Here is a 26,426-nt window from a genome sequence, read left to right as displayed (position 1 = left end):
TTCCCATGAAGCAGAGTGAAAGCCTCATGATTTGTGGGGGAATTGAGTGCCCAATAGATTATGCCTCAGTACTGGAGAATCATTAGCTCTAAAGTAACCTCTGGTCAGGTACTACTGAATCTTAATAGCAACACACCAAAGGACCAAACTGTTTCAAGGCAATATAACCACACTCCAGAACAAAGCTCAAAAATATGTACGAGAATGCAAAAATATCTAGCATCCAACAAGATAAAATTCACAATGTCTAGAATCTAATCTAAACTTACCAGGCATACCAAGTAACAGGAAAATATGATCAATCCATGAGAAGTATCAATCCGTGGAAATTGATCCAGACAAATATATTGAAATATTTATTATCCATGCATCTCACATGCTTAAAAAGATAATTAGAGGCATGGATAATTTTTATGCCTCTAGAAGTTCTATGTTGAACTTCTAGAAATGAAAATGACAATGTGTAAGATGAAAAATAAACTGGATAAAAATAATAAAAAACTACACATTGCTGAAGAAAGGATAAAAGAAGTTGAAGACAGAGTGGTAGAAACTATCCAAAATGAAACACAAAGGGAAGAGAATCCAAAAATCATAAAAAGAGCTCAATGCGCCATGAGATAGCTTTAAAAGCTTAATATAAGTGAAATTGGAGTCCCTAGTGGGCAGGTAGGGGGAACAGAAGAAATAGTGTTGGGAACCGCCCTGACTGGTATCAGAGGCTGAAACCCCCGCCTAGGCTAAGGCTAAGGGAACGCCCTTGGAACCGTGAGCCAGCAAGGAGACAAAAGCTTATCTCCCTGGCAGGAATGCTGCTTCTGCTGCTGAACCCCAAAAAGCTTGGTCGGTTAGCCAAAGACGGGTAAGATTCCCCACGGGGGAACAACCCAAGCCAGGCACGATCACTTTTGGGAGGCCCCCCAAAAGAAGGACTTGGGGGGGCTGCAGCAAAAGGGGGTGATGGACCCTCACTCCTCGGCTTTGACAAAGTCTGAGTTCTCAGCGTCCGGAAGAAAATCTCCTTATCTCTCGGTGGCCTTAGTTCCCGTGCTCCACCTAAGCCTGAAACAATGACAGGGTAGTACAGCTCGGTACTGGGAAGTGCGGATTTCCCGGGGGTGATCAGGCCTAAGAAAGAACATGTAAATTACTGTGAAACCTTCTTTGTTTGGAATGCTCTCAGTTGAATGAGAAGGGTCTTAGGAGGAAGCTAGTTTGTTCCTCAGCCTTACAGCTCTTTGACCCCCCAACTCAATAGACGGGCAGAGTTCTTTGTTTTCTATAGTTCCTTACTTCCCCTGGTGAGTGCTGTACTTTACCTGAATTATTATGCAGGATGAGCCCTAATAAAAGCAGGTATGGACGGTGGATCAGCGCGCTCCCCACTAGGGGGGGTGGCCATTTCGTCCCTACGTCCCCACAGAAACTAGTTTGTCTCTGTGCATGTGTTGTTTTTTCTCGTGTGTTTATCGTCGAGCCATCCACAGTGTTCCGTGGTCACTGCTGGCCGGTGACCCACGCACAACAAAATAGTTGAACAATAATGATCAAAAAAATTCAAACTGATGACCACTTATAAACCCACAAATCTAAGAAATCCAAGCACAAGAAAAAGGAATGAAAGTATACCAAATCATATATAATCAAATTGCTCAAGACCAGTAATAAAGAGATAATTTTTAAGATGTCTGTGAAAAAAGAAGCATTGCATACAGAGGAACAAAAAGCAGTGATTATGTCCCACTTTAATTTATTGTCTTCAACAAACTTTGAAGGCAGGAGCTCACTGCAAATAAGGAAACAGAGGCTATGATGGTACATAAGGTGAATATACCATAATTTTCTTTCCCTAAAGCTATTTTCTTTCACTTTCTTTCTCCCCATCCCTGTGGTAGAACCCTAGTTTGTCTAGTTCTTTGGTAACAAGCCATTGATCTATGCAAGTGAGTTTAGCCCTTAGTCTTGACACACTTGTGGCCAGTGAGGTTCACAGAGGAGTTTTTGCAGAGAAGACATTCTGAGAAAAATTTCTCAGGAGGCCTTGCCTCCTTCCTCCTCCAATTGCAGTTTTAATATGCTTGGAGTTGCTACAGCCATCTTGTAGCCATGAGGAAAAACCCAAGAAAATGTGAAGTGCCAAGCCATAGCTCTCACATTGGGAAGCCTCCGCACCAATCAGAAACTGCCCACCTGTGAACTTCTTGTCAAAAGAATGAAATCAACTCTCTATCTTCTTAGGCCACCCTAGTAGCATATTTCTACCTTTGGTTAAATGCATTTTTATCTGATCAAATCATATGATTAGAAAAGGCAAATCAAAGATTTGAACCTTTGCCTCTAAGACCCCAGTCTGACGCTCTTTTCTCTATACCTCAGCTAACCCTTTGTTACTACCTTCCTTGTATAAGGGACTCTGGTCTGAGTACTGTAAAAGTATGAAATGTCACCAGCACGAGAAGCTGAGGCCTAACTGCCTTAAAAATGGGATAGAAAAGGGAGAAAGTCCATACTGAAAATATGTCTCAGTACTTTAAGAAATCAGAATCCTTCTGGCCCCTCCAAGTCAATGGTCTACATCCTACCATCCTTTCCAGTGCACTTAAACATGTACTTAATTTCTGCATGTAGCACTTCTATGAACAAAATGGATGGGCTATTGACTTCAAGAATAAGGGGCTGGGAAGACTGAAAAAACACGAGGGATTCATCCCATCTCCAGCTAACAGTCTTCACTGGTTGGGAAATGGATAGGACCAGGGACCTGGGCAAAGGTTCTCCAGGCAAAATCTTTTCTGCTGGCCTCAGTCACTTTCTACAGCCCTTCTTGAAAGTCCACACAGCAAGGAAATAAAGACTCTGAGGAGTTCTGCAGCAAGGAAATTGTTGTTTACCTAGTGATCACAGATCTCTTTTTTTGGCGAATACCCACTGACAGTTCATAGGCCCGGTTTGAAGAGACGCTGCTCTAGGCCAATCAAATATGCACGGGAAGGGGGATCTGGGAATCTGTTGGCTGGATCTACTTTTATAAGCTGACATAATGCAATCTGACATGTCACTTTCTGGCATAAAAACACTCAGTGGCTTCCCACTGCCAAAAGGACCACGTCCAAAGTCTTTGGCATGGCAAGCAGGCACTGGTGAAATCTGATAATAGCCTAAATAGCCTACTTTGTTACCTTAGATGTATGCGAAGGAGCCCCCACTCCCTAGACGCACACTCTGTGATGTTTACACTGCCATCTCTTTTCAAATGCTACCTCCTATGCCAAGAATGTCTCTCTTCCTTCCTGGCCTGGAGCCTTCTTGCCAATAGAACAATTTAGGGTTTGTATCTTAAATACCAGCTCCAGTGTCTTCTTTCTGTGAACCTGCTCGGATTACCAAAGTAGACTGGTGACTTCCTTTTCAGAGTTGCCAGTACTTAACTCTATTACTGTATTTATCACATTATCACATGTCTGAAAACTCCTTCAAGTCACAGCCCATGTGTCTTTTTTATCTGGATTCCTTCAGTAGCGAGTACAGCATCTAGCACTTAGGAACTGTTTCATAAATGTGTGCTGAATAAATGAATGAATGAGTGAATGAAAGGACAATCACCCACACTGTTGCAACTCCCAAAAGCATATGTAAAGGGTTCTTAGAAAGACTTGAGTGCAAACTAAGCCAATTTAGAATCTTGAAACAATTTATGCAAATCTAGCTTAATACAGATTTAGTCTGAACTCAATGTTCTGATTTCTCTCTGGCAGACAGGTTCCTCTAAGCTGTGCTCTCTCTAAGTGTTGTACAGGACATAAATTAAAGATGATTTCATAAAATAATAACCCCTTATGTTTCTGGGACCAGTTTAATCAAATGACTGCAAACAGAAAGCTCTGTAATTGCTCACGTGAAAGTTAAGTCATTGTGTAAGTATTGTGCATTAAGAGGGAAAATAAGGAAACAATACATGCAAAGAGAGTTAATGACATAGAGGTCATTCCTCTTTGGGGAAGGGAGTGTGTTGTCTCCTCCTAAGTTGAACACTGCCTGGTTTTTAAAGGTTCTAGGCAGAGTATACCAAAGGAAGTTTTCCACTATAGTATAAATGCAAATAAGTTCTGGCTTTGAGCTCACCATTGAAAAGAAATCGTCTGAGATAAGGATATCTCTATATCCCTAGCTTTGCTTCCTGAGGTCTGTGCTCCTACTCTCAGAGCCAGGCACACCTGTAATCTGAGTGTCTTCTCTATTTATCTATAGGGCTAAAAAGACTCACTCATAAAGGCTTTTCCTGATGTGCATCCTGTCCTATAGTCATTGACTGACCACCTGGTATAGCCAGTGTGTGCTGATGCAAAGATGTGTATGACTTATCATCTCTCTGCACTCTTATTAGTGGGAAACATATATATAAACAAATTTCCATGATGCAACATGCTCTATGTTATAATGCTGATTTATATAAAGTATTGAGAGACCTCAGATTTGTGAGCAGTTACTCTGCTTGTAGAGTAAGTGAAGGGAGCAGGTGAAGCTAGAATTGCCTCTAAAGAATTAGCATTCATTCACCAGGGAGGTGCAATTATACTCCTCACAGAGAAAATGATATTGGTATTTTACACAACCACACACTGAAAACATTTGTGGAATGTGTAAATGTTTGTCTATCTATCTATCTATCTATCTACCTATTTATCTATCTAATCTGACTACCTACCCATATAATCTAGAAATGTTCACATTACATGAAAATATTCCTTAAAAAGAAATACATTCTTTTCAAAGACTGAGGCATGAAAGTTAACCCTTGATTATTTCTTATGTGTTTGTCCAGTTCTTAAAACATCTAAGCCTTCCCATCTCCTCTGTGGTTTAAGAATTTATTTTCTAGTTCATCACCCCTCTCACTCCAGTGTGGGCAAGGGAAAGTTCTGAAGTTCAAGTCAGTTCTTTTTATTTTTTGTTCTATCGGCTGATTTGAGCACAAGCCATCTTTTCTCTCTGCAGCTAACAGCTTGGGATTGAGCACCTAAAGATGAATTTTGGACTTTGTTGCTAATATTATTTTAACATTTTAGGATTCTGACCATGGCCTCGTTTAGTCAAGTTATATTCATTTACTTTGCTAATTACTTACCCTAAATCAATCTGCCTATTCTACTCCCTTTTCTTTCCCTCTTAAGTGGAAGATGAATTAAAGAACAGAATTTCTTACCACTTGAACATAACGCTAAAGCCCAAAGGAGAACAACACATAAAAGCTAGGATCTCAGGGGTTTAGGGCCCTGTATTCACCAACAGATCACATTCATTTTCAGCACACGCTAGATCCAAATGGTGAAAACTACCAAAGTGCACATTAGAAAAACTTCAGTGGATCCACTGTGGCACAGTAATGACCAAGCAGAGCAAGATCCTAGGTCTGTGATAGGCAGAATGTGACAGAAATCTGGTTCAGATGCTTCCTAAATGTCAGGTTTTGCCAGTGGTGGGAGGGAATAAAAGCAAAATAGAAGACAAGTACTGCAGAGCTGCTAATTAAAACAATTCAGAGAACATAAATGCTAGAGTAATTTTGGACCCACCATATCAGGCTGGTTTCAATGCAAATGTAGCGTTCCGATTTCCTCCTTCATTGGGAAGATATAATTAGCTCAGCTGCAACAGGGTGGGAGCCTTGAGGCAGCCGTTTCCTGGTGCTTCCAGCTCCCTCCCCACCCCTTGCCACCGATGGAGAAGCAGCTGCCACTACCACTCCTGCCCCGAACGGCACAGAGCTGTGGTCACCCCACAAGGCTGCTCATAAGTCGCCACAAGCAGAAAGCGTGGGCTGTCAGTGGGACTGGTTCTTGCTTAAAAATAAGGGACATGTTACTTCTCAATAAAATGGACGCCAGGTCCAATCGCCATCCTTCTACATAAGATAGTCTTAGCTAACACAAAAATCCTCCCTCATTACTATGGCGGAAAGGATACTTAACACAGGTGATGACAAGTCACATCATCTACAGCATCCTGTCACTGTGGAGGGTGCAGGCTTTTGAAGAAGATCAAAGGAGAATAAAGAAGAAGAGGTGCCTGCAAATGAGAAACCCAAACTGTAAAGTGAACACATTTCCCAGCTGCTGTGACAGAGAAGATGAAGAGGCGCCATGACGGGGAGGGTTTAACACCAAGCTTACAGACGGCACAACAGGTAGATAACTGACGTGACAGCCAAGAGTGTTCTGGGAATCGCCACTGTAAGATGTTCTGGAGTTCATCGGCGAACACAGAGCAACAGCTTCTGCTTGCCTGCCTCACAAATTCAACAGGATGGACCCCAATGATACACTTTTGATGTTTTAATAAGCAACAAATATTCTGCAGAGGAGTTCCATAATGATAAATACTGTCATGGAACCAAAAGGTGAAACATCATTTTGAAATTTTAGATAAAGCAAAGTGACAGTCATTGATTTCTTGGTTTTCCTAACTACTATCACATTGCCAGGTCTTACATCCCTCACCTGCTTTTCCCACCTATCCCAGAGGCCAATGTAAGTCTGGTTCTTTTTCCTCCTCCTCAGTGGGAACAACAATCAGCCGAGGGAACAGCACTACAAACCCTGCAGCAGCACCTGAGCAGTGACCATGGTATGGGGCAGGGGTCAGAATACATGTGGCATCTTAATGACTGGGCTAGCTCCAAGAACATTGAACAAATAAGGAACTGGGAATCATTCTTTTCTCCAATCGATCAGAAGGAAGTACTTCAGAAATATGGCATCTAAGTGGGGGGGGTTTCTTTATTATATGTTTCTTCGTAACATAAAATAAGGTAGATGCCAAGATGTTTTCATAATGTGTAAACAACCAGGATTAACCCCTTATGTCTACTGTTGTTATTTTGCTAGAATTGTCTTTTTCAGATTTTCAAAATTGAGATATAATTTATATACCATAATATTTAGTATTTTAACATACACATTCAATGGTTTTCAGTGTATTTGTAAATATACCAAACAACCGCTACACAATTCTAGAACATTTTCATCATCCCTGAAAGAAACTCAGTATCTCGTGGCTGTCATGCTCATTCTCCATTGCTCCCAGCCCCTGGCAGCTACTAATCTTCTTTCTGTCTCTATGGATTTGCCTTTTCTGGATATTTTACATAGATAGAATCATATAATATGTGACCTATTGTGTCTGTCTTCTTTCATTCCCCATAATGTTTTCAAGGTTCATCCAGGTTAGAGCATGAATCAGTACTTATTCCTTTTAATTAATAAATAATATTCTACTGCATAAATTATGATATTTTCATTTATTCACCAGTTGATAGACACTTGTATTATTTTTACTTTATAGCTATTATGAATAATGCTGCTATTTCATCTTTGTACAAGGTTTTGTGTGAACATACGATTTCAATTCTCTTGAGTATATGCCTCGGAGTGGAATTGCTGGGTTATACGTTGTTGAACATTTCGAGGCACTGCCAAACTGTTTTCCAAAGCAGCTGCACTGTTTTACATTTGCACCAGCAGCTTAGGATGGTTCCAATTTCTCCACATCCCCATCAGCACTTGTTTTGTCTGTTTTTTCCTTTCAGCCATCCCAGTGGGTATAAAGTGGTATCTCATTGTGGTTTTGATTTGCATTTCCCTAATGACTAATGATATTGAGCTTCATTTCATGTGCTTATTGGCCATTTGTATATTTCCTTTGGAGACATCTCTACTTAAATCCTTTGCCAATGTTTTAATGGAGTGATTTGCTTTCACATTGTTGAGAGTTTCAGTCTTTTTTCCTTTGCATTATTGTTTTAGAGATAGTAGAAAAGGACATTGGGTTCCACCTAGCTCAGTCCTAGCTTTGGAAATGAAGCATAACTTTATTGATTTGGATAATGATATGGCTGAAAACATTTATTAGGCACTTGTTTTGTGCCAGGCGCTCTGCGACCTTGGTTAACTTACTGCTAAAGAGAAAGCTGTTGCTTAGGCCACATGTTTCTCCATTAGATGCTCATCAAGATCAGCAAAGCTTTCCCTTAGGGAAGTACCATGTGTTTCTTTTTCTCCTGAGACAAAGAGATGCCCCCACCCCCACCTTCCCAAAGGAAGTAGAGCGAACAGAGGAGATGCATCCATTGATAATAAAGGACCATCCCACTTTAGGTAACTAGAACAAACTAGTCATCTCTAGACCAAGGACAGGTACTTTGAAGCTCTATGTTGAATGCTTGAAGTTTAGACTATGCTCATGTTTTCTACAGATAAACCAAAGAGAATCTTTTTCAATTTGGTCTCCATTCCTCCTTGATATGTAAAATGTGAGCAATGCTTATGAAGGTGACAAAGAAAACCCCCCACAAAACAGTATATAGCAAGGCAATGGATTCATTGTTTTACACCAGAAATTTTCAACCTTTTGCATCTTATGGCACACATAAACTAATCACTAAAATTCTGCAGGACACCAGAAATTATATTTTTTATCAATCTGACAAAAAATATGTATGACTTTTGTTGCCTGTTGTCATTTTTCATTTGACAGTCTAAGGAAAAAGGGGTCAGTGCCTCTGACTAAATAGTCAGGTATCGCATGTTTTAAAATTTTTTATGGCTCACCAGTTGAACCCCAAACAAAGGCTCCAGACATAATTTTACAGAACAAGTGCACACCTTAAAATCCTTTAACTTCGTGCCCTCTAGGAATTCCCCCAAGCTCTCAGATTTCCCTGGTGGAATTCTCAGGCTGAGAACTTTCCTCATGGAGACATCACACACCGCTCTGGAAAACCATGAGGAGAGCAGGACAGGTGTTGTGGACTGAATTGTCCTCTCCCCAGATGTGTCTGTTGGGGTTTTAATTCTCAGTTCCTCAGAATATGGCCGCCTTTGGAGACTGGGCCTTAAAGAGGCGATTAAGTTAAAACAAGGCTGTTAGAGTGGGCCGTATTCCAGTCTGACTGGTGTTCGCATATGAAGAGGAAATTAGACGCACAGAGAGACACTAGGGTTGTGCATGCACAGAGGAAAATCCATGTGAGGGCACAGGGAGAAGGTGCTCTCTCCAAGTCAAGGAGAGAACTTAGAATAAACCAATGTGGCAGTCCCCTTAATCTTGGACATAAACTTCTGTTGTTTAGGCCACTTAGTCCATGGTATTTGTTATGCGTAGCCCTAACAAACTAATACAAGCAGGGACTCCCAGGGAAACAGGGCCCTGGGGTCCCCCCACTCACCCTGGGCTCAGCGACTCACCCTGTAGTAGTCAGTGCTGTACACGTCCCGGGACATGCCGAAGTCCCCGATTTTCACCAGGAGGTTCTCGCCGACCAGGCAGTTCCGGGTGGCCAGGTCTCGGTGCACGAAGTGCTGAGACGCCAGGTAGACCATGCCCGCTGCGATTTGCTGGGCAATGTGCAGCATCTGTGACTGCGTCAGCTCTGTCGGCGGGTTGCCCTCCGCCATCAGCACGGCGTCAGGTCCGTGTGCCCTGTGGAGGACATGGAAGGAGTTGCTGGAGCTGGAGCTCTTGGCCTGGAGGGGCTCTTTGTCCCCCCAGCCCCTCCCGTCAGCTGCTGGTGCTAAAAGATACTGCCCGACTTGGCATGAAGAGGAGGAAAAGACAATTCGTCCACCGTTATACTTCAACAGCACCCAGGCTTCAATTCCCAGAGAGTCTGGAATTCCATGTGGGCCAGAGTGGTGCCTCCAGCCCAACATACAGACAGGTTCATGTTTTAGGGGCTCCAGGAGTATGCTGGGGTCAGGCACTGGCCAGAGTTCCTGACCCTGAAAAGCAATAGGTGGCTGAAGCAAAACAAACAAAAACCAAAAAACAGACAACAAACCCAAACTAAGGAGAGTTTGGCTCCCCGAGAGCAATGGGTCATCGAGTCCCACCCCTCCCACTCCTCCCGGCCACATGCTGCAGCTGAGCACCTGTCACCAAGGCCGACCCCTCCAGAGTGCCCCACCAGGGCCGGAGCTGGCATCTCCGGTCTCCCCGATTCCACCTGCTCTGTGGTTTCCAGACTGCCCTCATCTCCTGCAAATGCATTTCAGCAGAATGCCAGGGCACGCGGCCTGGACATTCATTTCCTGTGAAAAATACCATCTCTTTGTGCCCACCCCTCCCCCACCCATCTCAGCTCACGCACTGGCCACCACGTAGGAGAGCTTCTTTGAATCAGGACACATTTATTCTTTTACTGGGGAACTTTTATTCTTTACACTTTGCGGGGATTAGATTGTGATCTTTTATATCGTCTCTCTCTCCTGTCTTACACACCAGCCTTTTCCCGGTTGTGGAATGATTTTAAGGCAGTGATTTTCAAACTTTTTCATTTCATGGCACACATAAACTAATTACTAAAATTCTGCAGCACACCAAAATATATATTATATTTTTTGGTAAATCTGACCAAAAGTAGGTATCATTTTGATTTATTCACACCAGATGGGGTATTTGTTTGGCTGTTGTCACTTTTTTTATTTGACAATCTAGGGGAAAAGAGGTCAGTGCCTTTGACTAAATAGTCAGACATTGCATGTTTTAGAAATTCTCGCGGCACACCGGTTGAAAGGTATTCCAGGGAGGTATACACTGATAGGTATTCCTGGGAGGGGAGGGTCCCAGTCTTAGGATATGCAGTCAGGACCTGCATCCCCACTCTGGAACGCTGAGGGGTGAGCCAGGATTGATGTCACTGCTCCTGGAGGCCAGAGGTGGCACCGTGGGGCAAGAAGTAGAAAGCAGGGTCAAAGGGCTTCTCCTTCTCAAAGTCATGGCTAATAACATCTCTTTACAGACACTTAAGGTAAATACAGAGGATTTTAAATGAATTTTGAGGCACTTAACATAAATACAGAGGATTTTAAATGAATTTTAAAGTGGTGACTACACCTGCACGGTTCTAGAGCTGTGTCGGTGTTTGAAAATGTGAGAGCAGAATTCTCTAAGAACCCCCATCTGGTAGTGTTGCCCCTCCCTACCCCCCACCCCCGCCAGCCCCACCCTCACATGGGATGAGTTAGCTCAAGCACAGGCATTTACCTCTGTCCATGACAGCTCCAGCCCACAGTGGTTCCCCCTTTCCTTGATTTCCAAAACACGCTGTCATCTGTTCTTTTGTTCTTTTATTCTCAGAGAACAAGCACTGGGCAAGGAGGTGGTGAGTTCCCCAGTCGCTGGGGGTGTCCAGCACAGTGATCTGGGGGGACCTTTTAACTTTTCCAGTGTGTGGTTTCCCCATCAGTCAGAAATGCAAGAGGATATTATGCTGTGATCAGTTAGGTCCCTTCTATCTCTAAATATATGATTGGACAGTTCTTAGGGAGGAGCTTCCTGTTTTTGCGCAAGGCAAATTCTAACACGTTTATTTCACTTCCACTCAAACACAGTTCCCGACCTCCTCTTGCCACACTGGGAAGCATCACACAGGGAAATGCCTCCGGGGTCTCTTCAGCTCAAAAGTTGCTGGAGCAGAGAGTCTTCCTGTGCAGTGGGCAAGGCTCTTGGGTATCAGAACTAAATTTGAATCCTGTCCTGACACACTAGCTTTGACCTTAGGTGAGCTCCAGAACCTCTCTGGACCTGGTTCCTCATCTGTAAAGTGGAGATACCGACTGCACCTTCCTTAGCACACTGAGGGGAGGAGCAACCGAAACTCTGCTTTTGTGGCCTTTCATCAAAAAGCCAGAGAGACCTTTAGCCCTCCCCTTTGATGTTTTTGTTGTCACAAATTATCCCTATTTAGGCTGTGAGTTCACTTCCAAATTGCGTAGCTATGTTCTTCTCTTTTTTAAATGTTTTTACCTTCTTTAACTTTTACGTAAAGCCGAGGTGGCAAACAAGGCCCACAGGCTGAATCCGGCCCTCCACTTTGTTTTATCCGTCCTGGCACCTTGTTTCTACCTGGCAGAGCAGCAGTGCCGAGGTCCTTGCCCCTAGTTAAGGCATAGTTTCATTTATTCAGTCCTAAAATTACATTCGGCCCTTTGAAGGCAACCGTGAAGCTGATGTGGCCCCTGGTGAAAATGAGTTTGACACCCCTGAAGGGGGTCAAATATATAGTGATGGAAGAAGATTTGATGTTGAGTGGTAAATACACAATATAATATACAGATGATGTATTATCAAATTGTACACTTGAAACCTATATAATTTTATTAACGAATGTCACCTAATAAATTTAATGAGTTTTTAAAAAAAAAGTCAGAGAGAATGGCCTGACTGGTGTGGCTCAGTGAGTTAGGTGTCGTCCCACAAAGCGAAAGGTTGCGAGTTCTATTCCTGGTTAGGGCACAGGCCTGGGTTGCCGACTGGGTCCCTATTTGGGGGCATGCAAGAGGCAACCGATCTATGTTTCCCTCTCCCATCAACGTTTTCCCCTCTTTCTCCCTCCCTTCACCTCTCTCTAAAAAAACAAATAAAATCTTTTTTTCAAAAAGGCAGAAAGAGGCTGTGCAAAAAAAGATCCTCTTTAAAAAATTTTTTTAAAGATTTTTACTTACAGATTTTAAGAGAGAAAGAGGAAGGGGGAAGAGAAAGAGACATCGATTTCTTGTTCCACTTGTTTGTGCATTCATTTGTGCATTAGATGTGCCCTGACTGGGGATAAAACTTGCAACCTTGGTGTTTCAGGACAATGCTCTAACCAGCTGATCTACCCGGCCAGGACCAAAGAGCTTCCTTGAAAAATAAGAGGAGAGGTGATGTGAGAACACAATGTCCCCTTAGGGTATTTCTTTTCTGTGATAGGCCTGTGACCACATTCTTAGGGCTTCCACAGGGCTGGCCCCATCCACCTCACTAAAGTTCATTCAAGCCCAACCCTTCCCAGCACTAAGAGGCAGGGAAAGTGAGAATGTTTTCACTCATCACAGGAGACCTTATACGACCTCAGTACCAGGAGAAGGACCTAGGGGAGCACATAAACTATGGGAAGTCCTGAAATACCCAGAAAATCAAGGCTGGATGAAAATGTCATAGATTTAGTGCAAAGAGTGAAATAAGTTGTTGATTAGCCACAGCCTAGACTATTCTAAGAACCTGTCCCTTGCAAAAACTCTGGGGAAAAGGAAAAGTTAGAGGTCAGTGCAAAAGGCCATCTCTGCACAAAACCTCATCCTCTAGCTTCACACTCAGAAGGCTCCAGAAAGCTGGCAGCCCTTCAAAACCTTCTGCACTCTGCACAACCATGCGCGGGATGGGGCAGGCGCCTGCTCGCTTCCCTTGAACAGAAAGTCCTGCTGTAAATAAAGGGCAGGTAAGTTTTCTAAGCAAGCTCCTTAAAAATGGTATAAATAAAGTTAACACAACAGCCCTCTGTTTCACTCGCCAGGTTACCCTGCAGCTCTTGGGAAAAACATATCTCATCTCTTCCAGGAGAACATGCTTTAAGAGGGAAAAAGCCCCATCAGCCCCCTGGCATGGAGAACAGTAAGTTTCAGAGATCTTCTGACCAGGGAAGCTGCTCACCCTTCCTTGGCTTGTACTCTCCCCATGTGGGTTATAGTTGGCCCTTAGCCACACAGTGTTGGCTCTGGAACTCCATAGCATGGTACTTTCCTTCCAATTTTTCAGCAGCCACCTCAAGGGGAAGGGTGGCGGTGGTGAAAAGCCATGGGTTTTGCAGCCAGAGGCTGTGGGTTTGAATCCAAGCCTGTCACTCACTAGCTGTGTGACTCAGTTTCTTCAACTGTAAAATGAGAATGATGGTAATAATAGTTTATAAAGTTTATGCAAATTATAACACTTAAAATGCTTAGAAAGGTTTAATAAATATTAGTTCTTATTGCTTGAAAAAAAGCCTTGTTTATGTTCTCCTCGTTAGATAGGAATTCTGGAAAGATTAGAGGAGAAACTTTAATCTCGTTGAAAGCAAGGTCTTTGTTTTACTCTTCATTTCCCAGCTAGCCCAACATAGGGCCTGACCACGTTGGCACTCAGCGGATGCCCTTTGGAGGAGTAAAAAGGGTGGGAGATAACTGTGGGCATCTGTCTTCATAGGGCAGTGCCAACGACACGTGGGAACACATTCATGGCAGTTTAAGGGCTGGGTTCCCTTCGGATAGACTGTTCACAGCACAGTATCGCACCTAATAACCTGAGCCTTGGCATGGAAAACCTCTTGTTCCCAGAGTTCAGCAGGTTCTGAAACTGAGCAGAGGAGGTTTCCAAAAGCTTCATGCCCTGCGTAAGATGCCAGCTGAGAACCTGGTGCAGGCTGCCTCTGGAGGGCAGGAAGGGGAGCTAGGGAGAAGTTATGGAGATGAAAATGAAAGAATCAACACACAGACACATGCGTGCTATACACACGTGCACAGTTTGAGCTCACAGAACTGTTTAATTGTGTCCAGGTGAGCACATGTGGATTTATTATGCTCCAGTCTGGAGAAAGCACCATTTTTAATTAAAGAAGGAGCCCAGAGCATGGGAACAAAGAAAAAATGTTTCTTCTATGAGCAGCTAGACCTCAACCAAATTCAGCCCCTTTTTCTCCTTTCACATTAGGTCCAACAAGATGGTATGCAAAAGTGACCATCATCCACTCTCCTATCCTCATACCAGAAAACTTTCGCTGCCCTTCGAAAATACATGATTAGGATGACTGTCTCTGAACACCATGAGTTGGCTCCATGTTCCTAATCTCACCTGGCATTTCATCACCCACACAGCCAGAGGCAAAGCAGAGAAATGGGTCCCATCCTGGCAAAAGAGAACTAAGTACACAGGTATTCACGAGACTAGAGATGGTGAAAGGGATCAAGACAGCCATGTGACAACTTTCTGAACACAGAAGTACAGTCTCCCCTTCCACTGCTCTCTCAGCAATCAGCTTATTCCTTAGACTGCACAGTTTCTGAATCTTCCTGTGGCTGCATGAAGGTACTGGCACCGATTTCAGTGGAAATCCCTCTTCAGCACCCACAAAAAACAGAAGAGAACAGAGGAGTGGGTGTTACCACAACACAGAAGGTATACTAAATGTTCCAGGAAAATGAGGCAGAGAAGAAAGGTGTGGGGACAACATTAATTGATTACCCCCCATCACAATAGTCCTGGCACTAGGCCTTTATGTGGATAGTGTCACACCCCCTTTGCATGAAAGGAAACTGAGGCCGGCAAAGGCAGCTGCAAAGTAATCACCTGCCCCTAACATCATTCCCATTTCTTTTCAATTACACCATCTATCAAGAAATCACAGGCAGCTCATTTGCTCATCTGTCAAAGCTAAACGGCAGCTCTCTTTGAAAGAAAACACCATGTTAGGGCCAGACACGACTTAGGAGGCTCTAACTCAGGCTGTCTGAGCCATGACTGCCTGCTCCCACCTTGAGCCCACCTCCTGCCTCGTCCCTTCCCCACCACACTGTACCTGAGGAACTTGTTGAGGTCCCCATGCTTCATGTACTCGAAGACCATGATGAGTGGGTCGCCCTCCACACAGACGCCGTAGAACTTGACAATGTGCTCATGCTGGAGGTTGGTCAGCAGCTCGGCCTCACGGTGGAAGTCCTTGCGTGCGTTGTCACTAGCATCCTTCAGCGTCTGGTGATGAGGGGCAGAGAGGGGAGAAAACCAGCATATGTTGAATGAAGAATGTCAAAGGGAGGTTACGTGGAGAAGGAATTACTTTGGTGGGCCCTGAGGTTCCTGGATGGGAAGGAAATTCAAATCACTAATTACACAAAAGATTAAAAAATGGCCTCATTTCTGAGGAAATAATGTTTGTATTAATAACTGAGGAAAAGTCTCTCATGGGTATGCAGAGATTTACAGTTCAAAGCACATGCACAGATGCTTTGTGCGTTAAGTTATGGACACAAGTGCTTTAGAGTCTTCATCCCTTTTAGCCCTGGTCTAGGCCCAGCTATTACCACGGACTTGTCTCCCATTTTGGTGCCTGTGGTGCTTCTTAGGATGCAATGTACACCTCACCTCTGCTCACATAACCTTTTAAAAACGTTATATTATGGCAATATTCAGTAGGGAGAAGAGCCTAAGAAGCTCTCATGCACCCATGTTCCAGCTTTGACAAGGACCATTTTGCCAGTTTCATCTGGCAAACTCTAAAAAGTCTTTCCCAGTGGTACCCACACACACTTCTGGCTCAGGAAACATCCGTGCTAGCAGGCCAGCTACAGTGCCAGGATGAAGATGTCCAGGATCACGCCAGCCTTTTGTTCTTGGCTCAGACCACTCTGATACCACGGTGTCATAGCAGGGCAAAGCTGGCATTTGTTGATGCCACACACATGTGCTGAGCTCCTGTCCTGTGCCAGTCACTGAGCCAGAGCTTTGGTGGCATCAAAAAGACACGGACCCAAATCCTGGCCTTGGGCACCCATACACAAATAGGGAGATAAGTCGCATATGATAAGTCAAGCTTAAAACACAATGTCCTAAATGAACTGGTGCCCCTGCATCTCAGTCCAGCTTGATTTATTCTTAACACGCCTCTCTGGAAACTTATGCATCCACCTTATGAAACATCCGTAGCTGCCCAAATGACACCAAGCCACACTTCCCTGTCCCTACACATATCCACCCCTCTGCCTGGAATGTTGACTCAAGCATGTACGGTGTTGGAGGATGAATAATGCCTCCCTAAATATGTCCATATCTTAACCCCTGGAATGCATGAATATATTACCTTACACAGCAAAAGGGACTTTGCAAGTGTGATTAAGTTAGGGATCCTGTTGTGCAAGATTATCCTGGATTACCAGAATGGGCCCAACATCATCCTAAACAAGCGTATTTGGGAGAGAGGGGCAGGAGGATCAAGAAGAGAAGACATAAGGATAGAAGCAGAGGTCAGAGAGGACAGAAGATACTATGCTGCTGACTTTGAATATGGAAGAAGAGGCCACAAGCCGAAAAATACAGGCAGCTTCTAAAACCTGGAAAAGATTAGGAAATTAATTCTACCCTAGAACCTCCAGAAGGATCCAGACTTGTCAACATCTTGACTTTCGCTTGGTAAAGCTGGTTTTCAATGTCTGACCGACAGAATTGTGAGGTAAATAATTTGTGTTGTTTTCAGCCACTGAGTTGACAGTGATTTGTTATGGCATCCATAGAAAACTAATGCATCTGGTTAACACCTAACAGTCCTCCAGGACTGGGCTCAGGTATCACCTTTCTGAGAAATGTTCCCTGACCCTCTCATTACTGTTACAGCCTCTCTGCCCCAGGCTAGGTTGGATGACCCTCGCTGGTACACCTCATACTTAATTTGTGTCATATCATTGGCAACAGTACATTCAAATTGCATGTTTACTTGATTATCTCTGGTACAGATGGTGAGCTCCTCAAGCCTTCCATCTCTGCATTGTCAGCACAGGGCACAGTGTCAGGCACATGGCAAGTCTTCAGCAGAGGGTTGTAGAATAAATAATCAAGGCCACAAGGAGCAAACATAAGAGCAAAAGAGGGATTCAGAAAGGCAGCAAACACTTCAACTGAGGGACAAAGAAGAGGAAAGCCCAGAGGACTCCTCTTGGTAGAGGTGGCATATGAGTGTGTGGATACTTTTACCAGGGGACTGCAATCAATCATTATCAAAGTCAGACTTCAAATGTGAACACCACATTCACTTCAATTGGAACAGAATGAAAGCACAGCCATCCACCAGGTGTGGGCCCAGTGTAAGACTGCACACCACATCCTGTGTTGAGGAGCACTGTCAGATGCCTGGTGGTCATTTGTAGCTCACTGCCTCAAACCACTCTCCCTGTGGGGACACTCCTGACTGGGACAACTTGTAGATCTCAGGATGTGCCACAGGTCAAGTTCCTGGAGAGCAGATAGAGATTAGTAGACAGGACATTGACTAGGGCATGCTCTTGGGATTAATACCTGTGGGAAGAACTGGGCAGAAGATGAAGTCAAGGTATAATGCAGTCTCCACAGAGCCTTATCTGACCCTAGAGGACGACCCTTCAGAGCTGTCCTGAGTAGAGGGTCAATGGGGCTGAGCCATTACAACCCCTTATCAACCCACCATCCACTGGGGGCCACCCTAGGAAGGAAGTGTGACCATGAGAGGATTTGCTGAGCCCTCACAGGAAGCTGGCAGTGGAGGACTGTCTGTTGCAGCTCTTCCAGTGAGTAGGGGAGCAAAACCAGGTGGTTCAAGATTGAGTCTCCACAGGATGAGTTTGCAATATGCAGTATACCACGCCTGGGGCTGCTGTCCACACAGGAGGGCACAGGTGAATAGGCAGGGCCTGCCTCACATCCGCCACGTGGAAACACTAGATGGCAGAGGTAGCAGCAGGATCCCAAAGTCTTTTCTGCTATCATCCTCACTGGGAATCTAGCATTTTCACTAACTGCCTTTGGCAGAATTTGAAGCTTTCTCCGCAGTGGTGACCTGACTCAAGGAGACAAATTACCAGCCTAGTTTTCATTAGGCCGTTAATTCTCATGCCGTTAAGCAGTTAATTCTCATGCCCAATTCTGAAGATACCATTAGAAAAAAAGGGTCTGGTGTTGGGGTTTCCTATTCCTACTTCAGTAAATGGTTTTCTAAGAGGTGTCTCTTAAAAGTACCACCAGTTCTGCTTTGAACAGTGAAAAGATTTGGGCCAGCAAGTGCCCAGAGAGACCATCAAATTTTCATAGGTCCATTTCCATGGAAACTGCACATTTCTTCACTTCATATCAAAACAAACAGTGGCCAAGAATCTAGGATCTGAAGCTCTGCTCCCTTGAAGCTTCAGAAACTGGGCTTGTACCACCTAAACCAAACTCCTCTTAACTCTGTTGCACAGGGAGGAGTGAGGGGCTTATGTTGGTGACTTGTGTAGGTTGGTTTTATCCATAAGCATGCTTTTATCTGTCTTTTTAAAAAAAATCTACCTACTGTTTTGTTTTACTGGACTTCTATGTACAAAAATAGCAGAGGAGGCAAAGAGACAAACACGAAGGAGATGACATTGTCATCAGCTGGATCCTTCCCCTGGGTCCACAGAACAAACTACACACATCTGAACATTTCTCACACTTGGACTTGCATTATGGATTTGAATATGTGTCTCCACTACTTCCTTTGACAGCAGAAGTGTGTTGTGTTCATCTGTTTACTGCTGGCGGCATCACCCAGTATCAGGCAACAAAAGAACCCCTGACCCATGAGGTCTGTGTAAACCAGAGGTAAAAGGGCATTAGAAAGGAATGAACCATGAATTCTCATCTGGAAAGAACAGAGCCCCGAGTAAGGAACAGAAATAAAGGAAGTGCCAGGAAAAGCAAGCAGGTAGGAGAATGCAAGCTGGATGGGGGCCCTTTCCAATGCACTTTGTCCTGAAAAGCTGGCCCCAAGTGTTTGTATTCTCTTTCCAGTCAAAAGACAGATCTTCACAATGGTGGTGCTCAAATCAAAGGAATGCTAATTTAAAATCAGAAGATCCAGTTCAAATCCTGGCCCTGCTCTGGACCTCTCTGAACTCCAGCTTTCTCCTCTGTAGAGTGAGGGTAAAAATGTCACCTACTTCACAGGACCACTGGGAGGATTGGGTGAGACAGTGTAAGTTGTTATGCCTTCCAGGGTCCCTGTATAAAGTAATGTTTGGGAGATTTGCATTTGAAAACACAACGAGGCCTGTGTCCAGTTTGCTCACACGAGGACCCAGCAAGGACAAAAGGTTCATGGATCAGGTGTGGGGCCAGCGCTAGGCCCAAAAGCAGTATTGCTCCTGATGCTGCCACCATTTCCCTCCCGAAGGCCCTTGAACCCTTCAATGTTTTCTAAGGATCCAGTCTTTTTACTTAGAGGCTGCTCTGAGTCTCTGAGATAGCTGTATGTGTAAGCCCTTGATGTGTCTTTAACAGTGAGTTGGAGAAGGTGAGGAGACACATTTAAGTCATTATCACAAGGCATGAACGAATTCTGCATGTAATCTTTCTTCTTGAGTTTTAGCTATGTAGTGTTGATGTAAATCCTGCAGTGTGTTTGTATGTGGCGGGGGAGGGAGTGGGGTGAAGTGGGGGTGGGGAATGCCACACAGCGTAGTAGAGGAGTAGGCTAGGAGAGAAGACAAAAAGATAGAATTTTCCTTGGGACAGGGGGCAAAAACTGACAGAGTTAACAAGCATCTAATATTTCTATTTTCCAAAAGCAAACTACTAAGAAAAGAGAGTTCACTTTTTCTTTAATTTCAAAAGATGTGCTTCAGGAACATTTTCAGACTTAAGAGAGAATATTTCACTATTCATGGGGCAAATGCATCTACAAACTTGGCTTCATCCTATGTGCCCATCCATTTTTGCATGTTGGATTCTTTCTCTAAATTATGATTCAATTCTATTTTAAGAGATTCAGAAAATAGAGTGGTAACGAGTTGGGCAAAATCATCTTCTGAATTTGGCACTCTAAGGACAGAATTTTTCTAAGGGTGGAACCATAGCCAGACAGCAATCAGAAGTTGGAAAAATCCTTCTATCAACTCTATTTATAAAAATCATCTCTGGTTTAGTACCATGGCTGATTGTCATTCTACTCAATTAAGGGAGGTTTGGCTTTGGCTGGTTTTTGGAGTCCCTTGGCAATGGACATGAGGTGGCAGCCTCTCTCCCTGACAATTCCCTCCATTTAAGTTTCATTTTGACAGGCATGTTTGCCCCATCATTGAGCATTGCTATTTTCTTATTCCTAGTGTCTGCTTTATAACTTCATTTCTTCTTATTCCCATGAATTTCCTGACACTCCAAAGCCTCCAGCCTTTCTGAAGACACTCTCAAGGGAGCGGTCCCATTCGGAGCTAACGTGAGCTACTGCCTGGCGCACACATTGACTTAGAGCTGGAGGAATGGAGTAGCAGGAAATAAACTTCAGCACAGAACTGAGAAGTTACTGAAGTAAAGTAGAAGAAAAGGAAATTAATATTCATCTGAAATCCTTCCACCAAATAATAAAGCTAACAGGAAGCTAGTACAGGAGAGCTTATTTAAAATTATCGTGTTATTGGATATTGTAGGACATGACAAATGGTGATGAATTTCAAAATGTACGTGGTTTAGGAGATGCAAGGTAAGACAGAGATGGTGTCCTTTTCTTTATACTGACCTTAAATTCTTCTCTTATACTTTTTAGAGTATACAGACACAGAGCTATAGATTTTTAAAAAGAAGAGACTATTCTTGGAAGACCTCCCTATGCCCTTGCCCACCACCATGCTTAAAACATAGACGGCAATGAGTGAACTCCCATATGAGGCAACCAAATGCATGAGAATGTTTGTTAACACGCACAAGTCCTTCTGGGTCAGGATCTTTGGGTCAAGATCTGTTACGAAGGGAGACTCTTACTCTTCTGATATCTTCTAGACCTGCATTGTCCAAAATGCAAACCAACAGCCACGTGTGGCTAGCGGTCATTTAAAATATGACTAGTGCGAATTGGGATGTGCTGTGATTATAAAACACCAGATTCTGAAAACTTGGTGTCAATAAAATATCTCATTAATATGTTGAAGTCATAATATTTAGATATGTTGAGTTAAATGAAATATATTAATAAAAATCAGTTTTAACTTTTTTTTTCTTTTTTGTTATGTGTACTAAGAAATTTTAAAGTGCAAATGTGGCTTGCAGTTGTAGTTCATGCTATACTTCCACTGGAAGCACTGTTCTATAAAAGCCACCTCATTAGGCTACTAATGGGTTGACCTGCTTTCTTGGGAATGTTAAGAAGCAAAGCTAGACTGAAACAGAATTAAGACAGACATCATTCTTGTAACATTCTTACAGGCAATGGTTAGCCAAATATTTAGAGTAAGCCACAGTTGCACTGCTGCATGATTCTTCTAACTTTTGGTTCTCCTCTAAAGAAAGGTAGAGGGAGCTTCAACAAACTCTTATAAAATGAACATTGGAGGACTATATTTTAATAAATTCAGAAATAGGAAGGTTTCATAAAAATAAAATCTTAGAAACTAAGGAGAATATAATAGGTGCCTCCCCCATGTTCCTACAAATGTAAAAAACAAATTAAATCATTGTAAGAAAATAATAATGATGACAAACATTCAGATAGTGCTCACTATGTACTAGAAACCAACACTCTGCATATCAACTCAATCATATATAGCTGGCCTTTGTGAAGAAAGGCTTTAATTATGTACGAAGTGACAGCCTCAAATACAAGATTTATGACCAGGATGTTGATTGCTGCTATATCTATTTTTCATAGCTGTGCTGACTTTAGTGGTTCAGAATCTAACAATTTGACTATCCAGTTATAAACATGAGGCTAAATTCTAACGCACATACTTTTAAATACTTTCAAAAGTATTTGAAAGTATCTGGGGGACAAAACTGATGGTTTATGTGTGCATATTACATCAAGTTGCATACTACAAATGCTAAGCCTTGGGAAGATATGAAACTAACTGATAGAGAAATATTGACCAAAAGAGTGAATTAGAAGCTGACCTCCAATATGGAAAACTACAATATATTTACAGGCTTTAAATATGCCAGCGTACAATTGTCTGAGTCAATTTTACCAGCTACACAGGAACTGGGGGAGCATGTAGACTGTGACTCCACTGTGAGTTGAGCCATCATGTTAACATTGACTCAAAAGTGACACAACTACCACAGTGCACCCATTCTGGAGATGCAGAGGTGTGACATGAACCCTCCAACTACGTTTGGTAACAGATCGGTCCTCAACAGAGTGAAATGCACTGTTTTGGTTATAGCATTTCTGAAAATATGGAGATAAACTAGAGATAGAGCACAGAAGAGGGTTAACAAGACAAAAAAAACCCAGATCTTCTGTCAAAGGTTAAAAGTTGAAGTTATTGGGACTTAATGACTGGAGGCTACCTGACTCAAGTGCAGGAAGGATTCTTACAGTGGAATGCTGCTCTCCATTCTACAGTGTACACACACACACACACACACACACACACACACACCAGGGAAGAATTCACTTGCACTAAAAAACGATAGAAATCAATGAAGCAATGTCTGGACCATTAAGATGATTAAGTCTTTTAACTAGCCACCATTAAAAGTTCTACAGCTTCTGTTCCTAAAAACAAGTAAAGATGGAATTGATAGTACTTTGTGCAACATTATGTCTTGTTAGGGCAACAATGACAAAAGTTCTTTTAAATATACTAATCTTGTTACCATCCATTTCCATTTTGCAGGAACAAGGATTTACATGTCAGTATAAATGGAGAAGTAGAGGGGAAACACAGAAAGAGGGAGGAATGGGAGAGGGATTCCACATTAATCAAGGTGTGAGTATGAATATGATGACTGTCAAACACGCACACACACAAAACAGAAAGACTGAAAGAAAATAGCCATCTGTCTCAGAAATAAACTTGCCTGGGTGGAGCACTTGAATCGATGAATGCTTGATGCACTTTCCCAATTATGAATTGTTTTGCTATTCCAGAATTGGAGAGAATGAACTTTCCTTTTCAAGCCTCTATTCTGTCCTTAAACATATTCTGAGACAACTGGCTCTTAGTTACTTCTCTCCCATAGGTGGTCTCATCTGTGCATGTGAATTCTTTGGCTGGACCACAGATAGGTCGCCTGGCATAAAGACTAAGGGGAAAAACTGGACATATAGTATTTTCCTTCTTGAGGAATCTGACTGTTAGTAATAGAGACCATGTGAGCAGCAGCTGGCATGGAAGCTGCAGTCAAACATTAGAGAACAGCAGAGATGAGAGAGAGCTGCACTACATTAGCAAGGAACCTAGAGGACGATCCCTGGTGTCTTGCTGAGAGAGTGAAGAAGGGACAGTTATAGGGCTACCTCAAGACCTGAGGGAACCTTTGGATCCCACTTATTCCTGTCACAATGAGGCCTAGCTGCCCTGCAGTTTGGCTATCGCATCTTTAATATCCTTTTGTAAAATCAATGCCCCACTTTCAGTCATGTGTGTTGGGTAGAGTTAGTCCAATCCTTCATTTCCAGGGATATGCATGTGACTTGGACTTGGATAATCAGAATATTCTATTCCCTTGGCCATAGGTCCTGGTGACACAACTGAAGGCAAGCCAGTAAGAGTCAGCCCTTGGACTTTTAGACTTCTGCATATTTTTTGGGAAAGAAAAGCTTTCTTTTGGGTTGCTAGGTTGGCAGGGCCTAAGCCCAGGGCCATTACTGCCAAATCTTTACCATGGCGTCAAAAGAACTTGTCTGAGAATTCAGTCAATATAGAGGAAAGCAGGGCCGAGAGAGAGAGAGAGAGAGAGAGAGAGAGAGAGAGAGAGAGGGAGAGGAAGGAAGGAAAGAAGGAAGGAAGGAAGGAAGGGGGGAGAGAGAGAGAGAGAAAGAAAGAAAGAAAGAAAGAAAGAAAGAAAGAGAGAAAGAGAGAAAGAGAGAGAAAGAAAGAAAGAAAGAAAGAAAGAAAGAAAGAAAGAAAGAAAGAAAGAAAGAAAGAAAGAAAGAAAGAAAGAAAGAGAAAGAGAGAGAGAGAAAGGACTAATTCCCTGGAATTTGCAGTGCTGGAAGCTAGTATACCAGTAGCAGGGTTTACCATTACCTTGAGTAAATAAATTCCCTTTTCTGCTTAAACCATCTTGAATTAGTTTCCAATGAACATTATACTGCTCTTCTCCTCAAAGCTGATTATGTTTTGCTGAAGTCAAAGCCCTCACTTCAAGATCCAGTTTTCCTTATTTCTACTTATTCTCTTGAATTACATTTTTACTTGGAAAACGTGTGTCTCTAATCTTTACATGCAAATGAGAACAACTAACACATTCTTTTGTATTATTTCATAAGTGGTATTGTGTTCAATTTTCTCAATTTAGTTTATCAGGGCATGTGTAAAACTTGATAAATAAAAGTGTGGTGCACAATGGACATGAGGAAACCTGAGTTTTAGCCCCAGGTGTGACGTTTCATTGACCTCCTGCAAGCTATGTGCCTTCGGGTGGGTCATTTATCTCCTCTGGGTTCCTGCTTCCCCATCAGCAAAATGTGGGATTTAGGCTAAAGAATATCAGTAATAGCTCTATGTATCTGTACAGTGATTCGATCATTTCTAAAATAATTCTTCATTAGATTACATTGTTCTATACAAATTATCTTTACAGTTCCTCTCAGCTATAAAATTCTATGAATATCAATAGCTCATCAAATCATTTCTTTACCTAGACATGCCAACTGCCAACTCATTACTTTTTCTATAATCTATCTGCCCATTCGTTTAGCCATCCATCCCTTTGTTCATTTAACAAGCATTTACTGCATGTTACACATATTAGACCATGTGCTAAAAGACATGGTTCCCACCCTCAGGAATAAGCCACTCCAGAGGAGGAGACAGACATTCATGCCATTGATTAAATAAGCCCATGAACACATATATAACTACCGACCTTGACAAATGCCATAAAGGACAAGTAGAGATGCCTTCAGAGCATATAACAGGGGTGGCCTGACCTAGATGGGGGCGCAGGTAACGGGAAGTCTCCCCAAAGAAAAGCACCTTGAACTGAGAGCTGATGGGTCGGATGGAGTTGTGTGGACCAAGGGGCTAGGCTAGGGGCCTCCAGACAGGGAACAGCAGCAGTGTGTAGGGTGGTACTTGTGGCTGCCTCAGCGTAATGTGCCAGAGGGCTTATCAATCAACTCTTCCAAAATCCTTGGTGAAAAAAGTTATCATTAGGTCCTCTGCTAACAAGAAGATGTTCAGAAACATGAAAAGCAAAAATTCTAAGTTAGATCCCAAAGAAAGTCCTTCTGAACTTAGGTTTCACCATTTCTCCTCAAGTGTTCCTGTTTGGCACCTCTCACTGACTTAAACTCACACCTCAAGGGAGTCATTTGACTTGCCCAGGTCTTGGTTTTTTTCATCCGTCACATATGAAACTTGGGTTATATACATGATTTCTAAGAGCTCTCTCATATTTAGCAGTTGGTGTTTCTAGAAATTCACCTAAGTTAATGGAGAGGGGAAGAAGAGGCCATCAATCCATCAGTATTTGTGGTTGTATTTAAAAAAACAAAAATTAGCATGCATTCATAATGCAATAAAAAATGTTGTAGGAATTCTAGCTATTGAAATGGAAGGTTGGATAGAGCCAAAAATAGCTAATGCATCTAATGCAGGGAAACTACAGTGAAAGGTTTCCTTGACAATTGAGGTACTTAAAGGTAAAGTAACTCATTTTGATCAAAGACTGGTGTCTTTGCATCTTATCCTTTCTGTGGGTTCTTCAATTGTAATTCAGTGTAAAGAGAGAAATGGTTGACAAATCAATTTCACTAAAAAAAAGCAAAGGTCATCCAAAAATATCAAGAAAAGGGTAATTGGGTTGAACCCAAACATGCAGATTCTCTAATGGGAGAGGCAAGCTCCGCCTCCATGTGCCCTTGAGTGCCCTGCACATGCCTTAGCTTCATTTCCATCTTAAACTGGCTCCTGTGGATCCCTCAAGCTCGTAAA

General features: G+C 42.9%; 1 protein-coding gene across 2 annotated transcripts in view; it reads right to left on the bottom strand.

Moving 5' to 3' along the window:
* The window catches only part of NTRK2 (neurotrophic receptor tyrosine kinase 2), a 327,977-nt gene that overhangs the window by 55,269 nt on the left and 246,282 nt on the right, over positions 1-26,426 (bottom strand). For both annotated transcript variants that reach the window (XM_045841007.1, XM_045841008.1), the window contains 2 exons: positions 15,368-15,540; positions 9,243-9,477 (listed from right to left, as the gene is read on the bottom strand). In XM_045841007.1, the coding sequence (XP_045696963.1) occupies positions 9,243-9,477; positions 15,368-15,540 (408 nt within the window). The remainder of the gene's footprint in view (positions 1-9,242; positions 9,478-15,367; positions 15,541-26,426) is intronic.

This window comes from Phyllostomus hastatus, unplaced genomic scaffold, assembly GCF_019186645.2.
Source record: "Phyllostomus hastatus isolate PE091 unplaced genomic scaffold, TTU_PhHast_1.1 phas_contig_34, whole genome shotgun sequence".
In the NCBI taxonomy this organism is placed as follows: domain Eukaryota; kingdom Metazoa; phylum Chordata; class Mammalia; order Chiroptera; family Phyllostomidae; genus Phyllostomus; species Phyllostomus hastatus.
The sequence above is the reverse complement of the archived record's forward strand: the minus strand, read 5'-3'. Positions and strand labels throughout refer to the sequence as shown.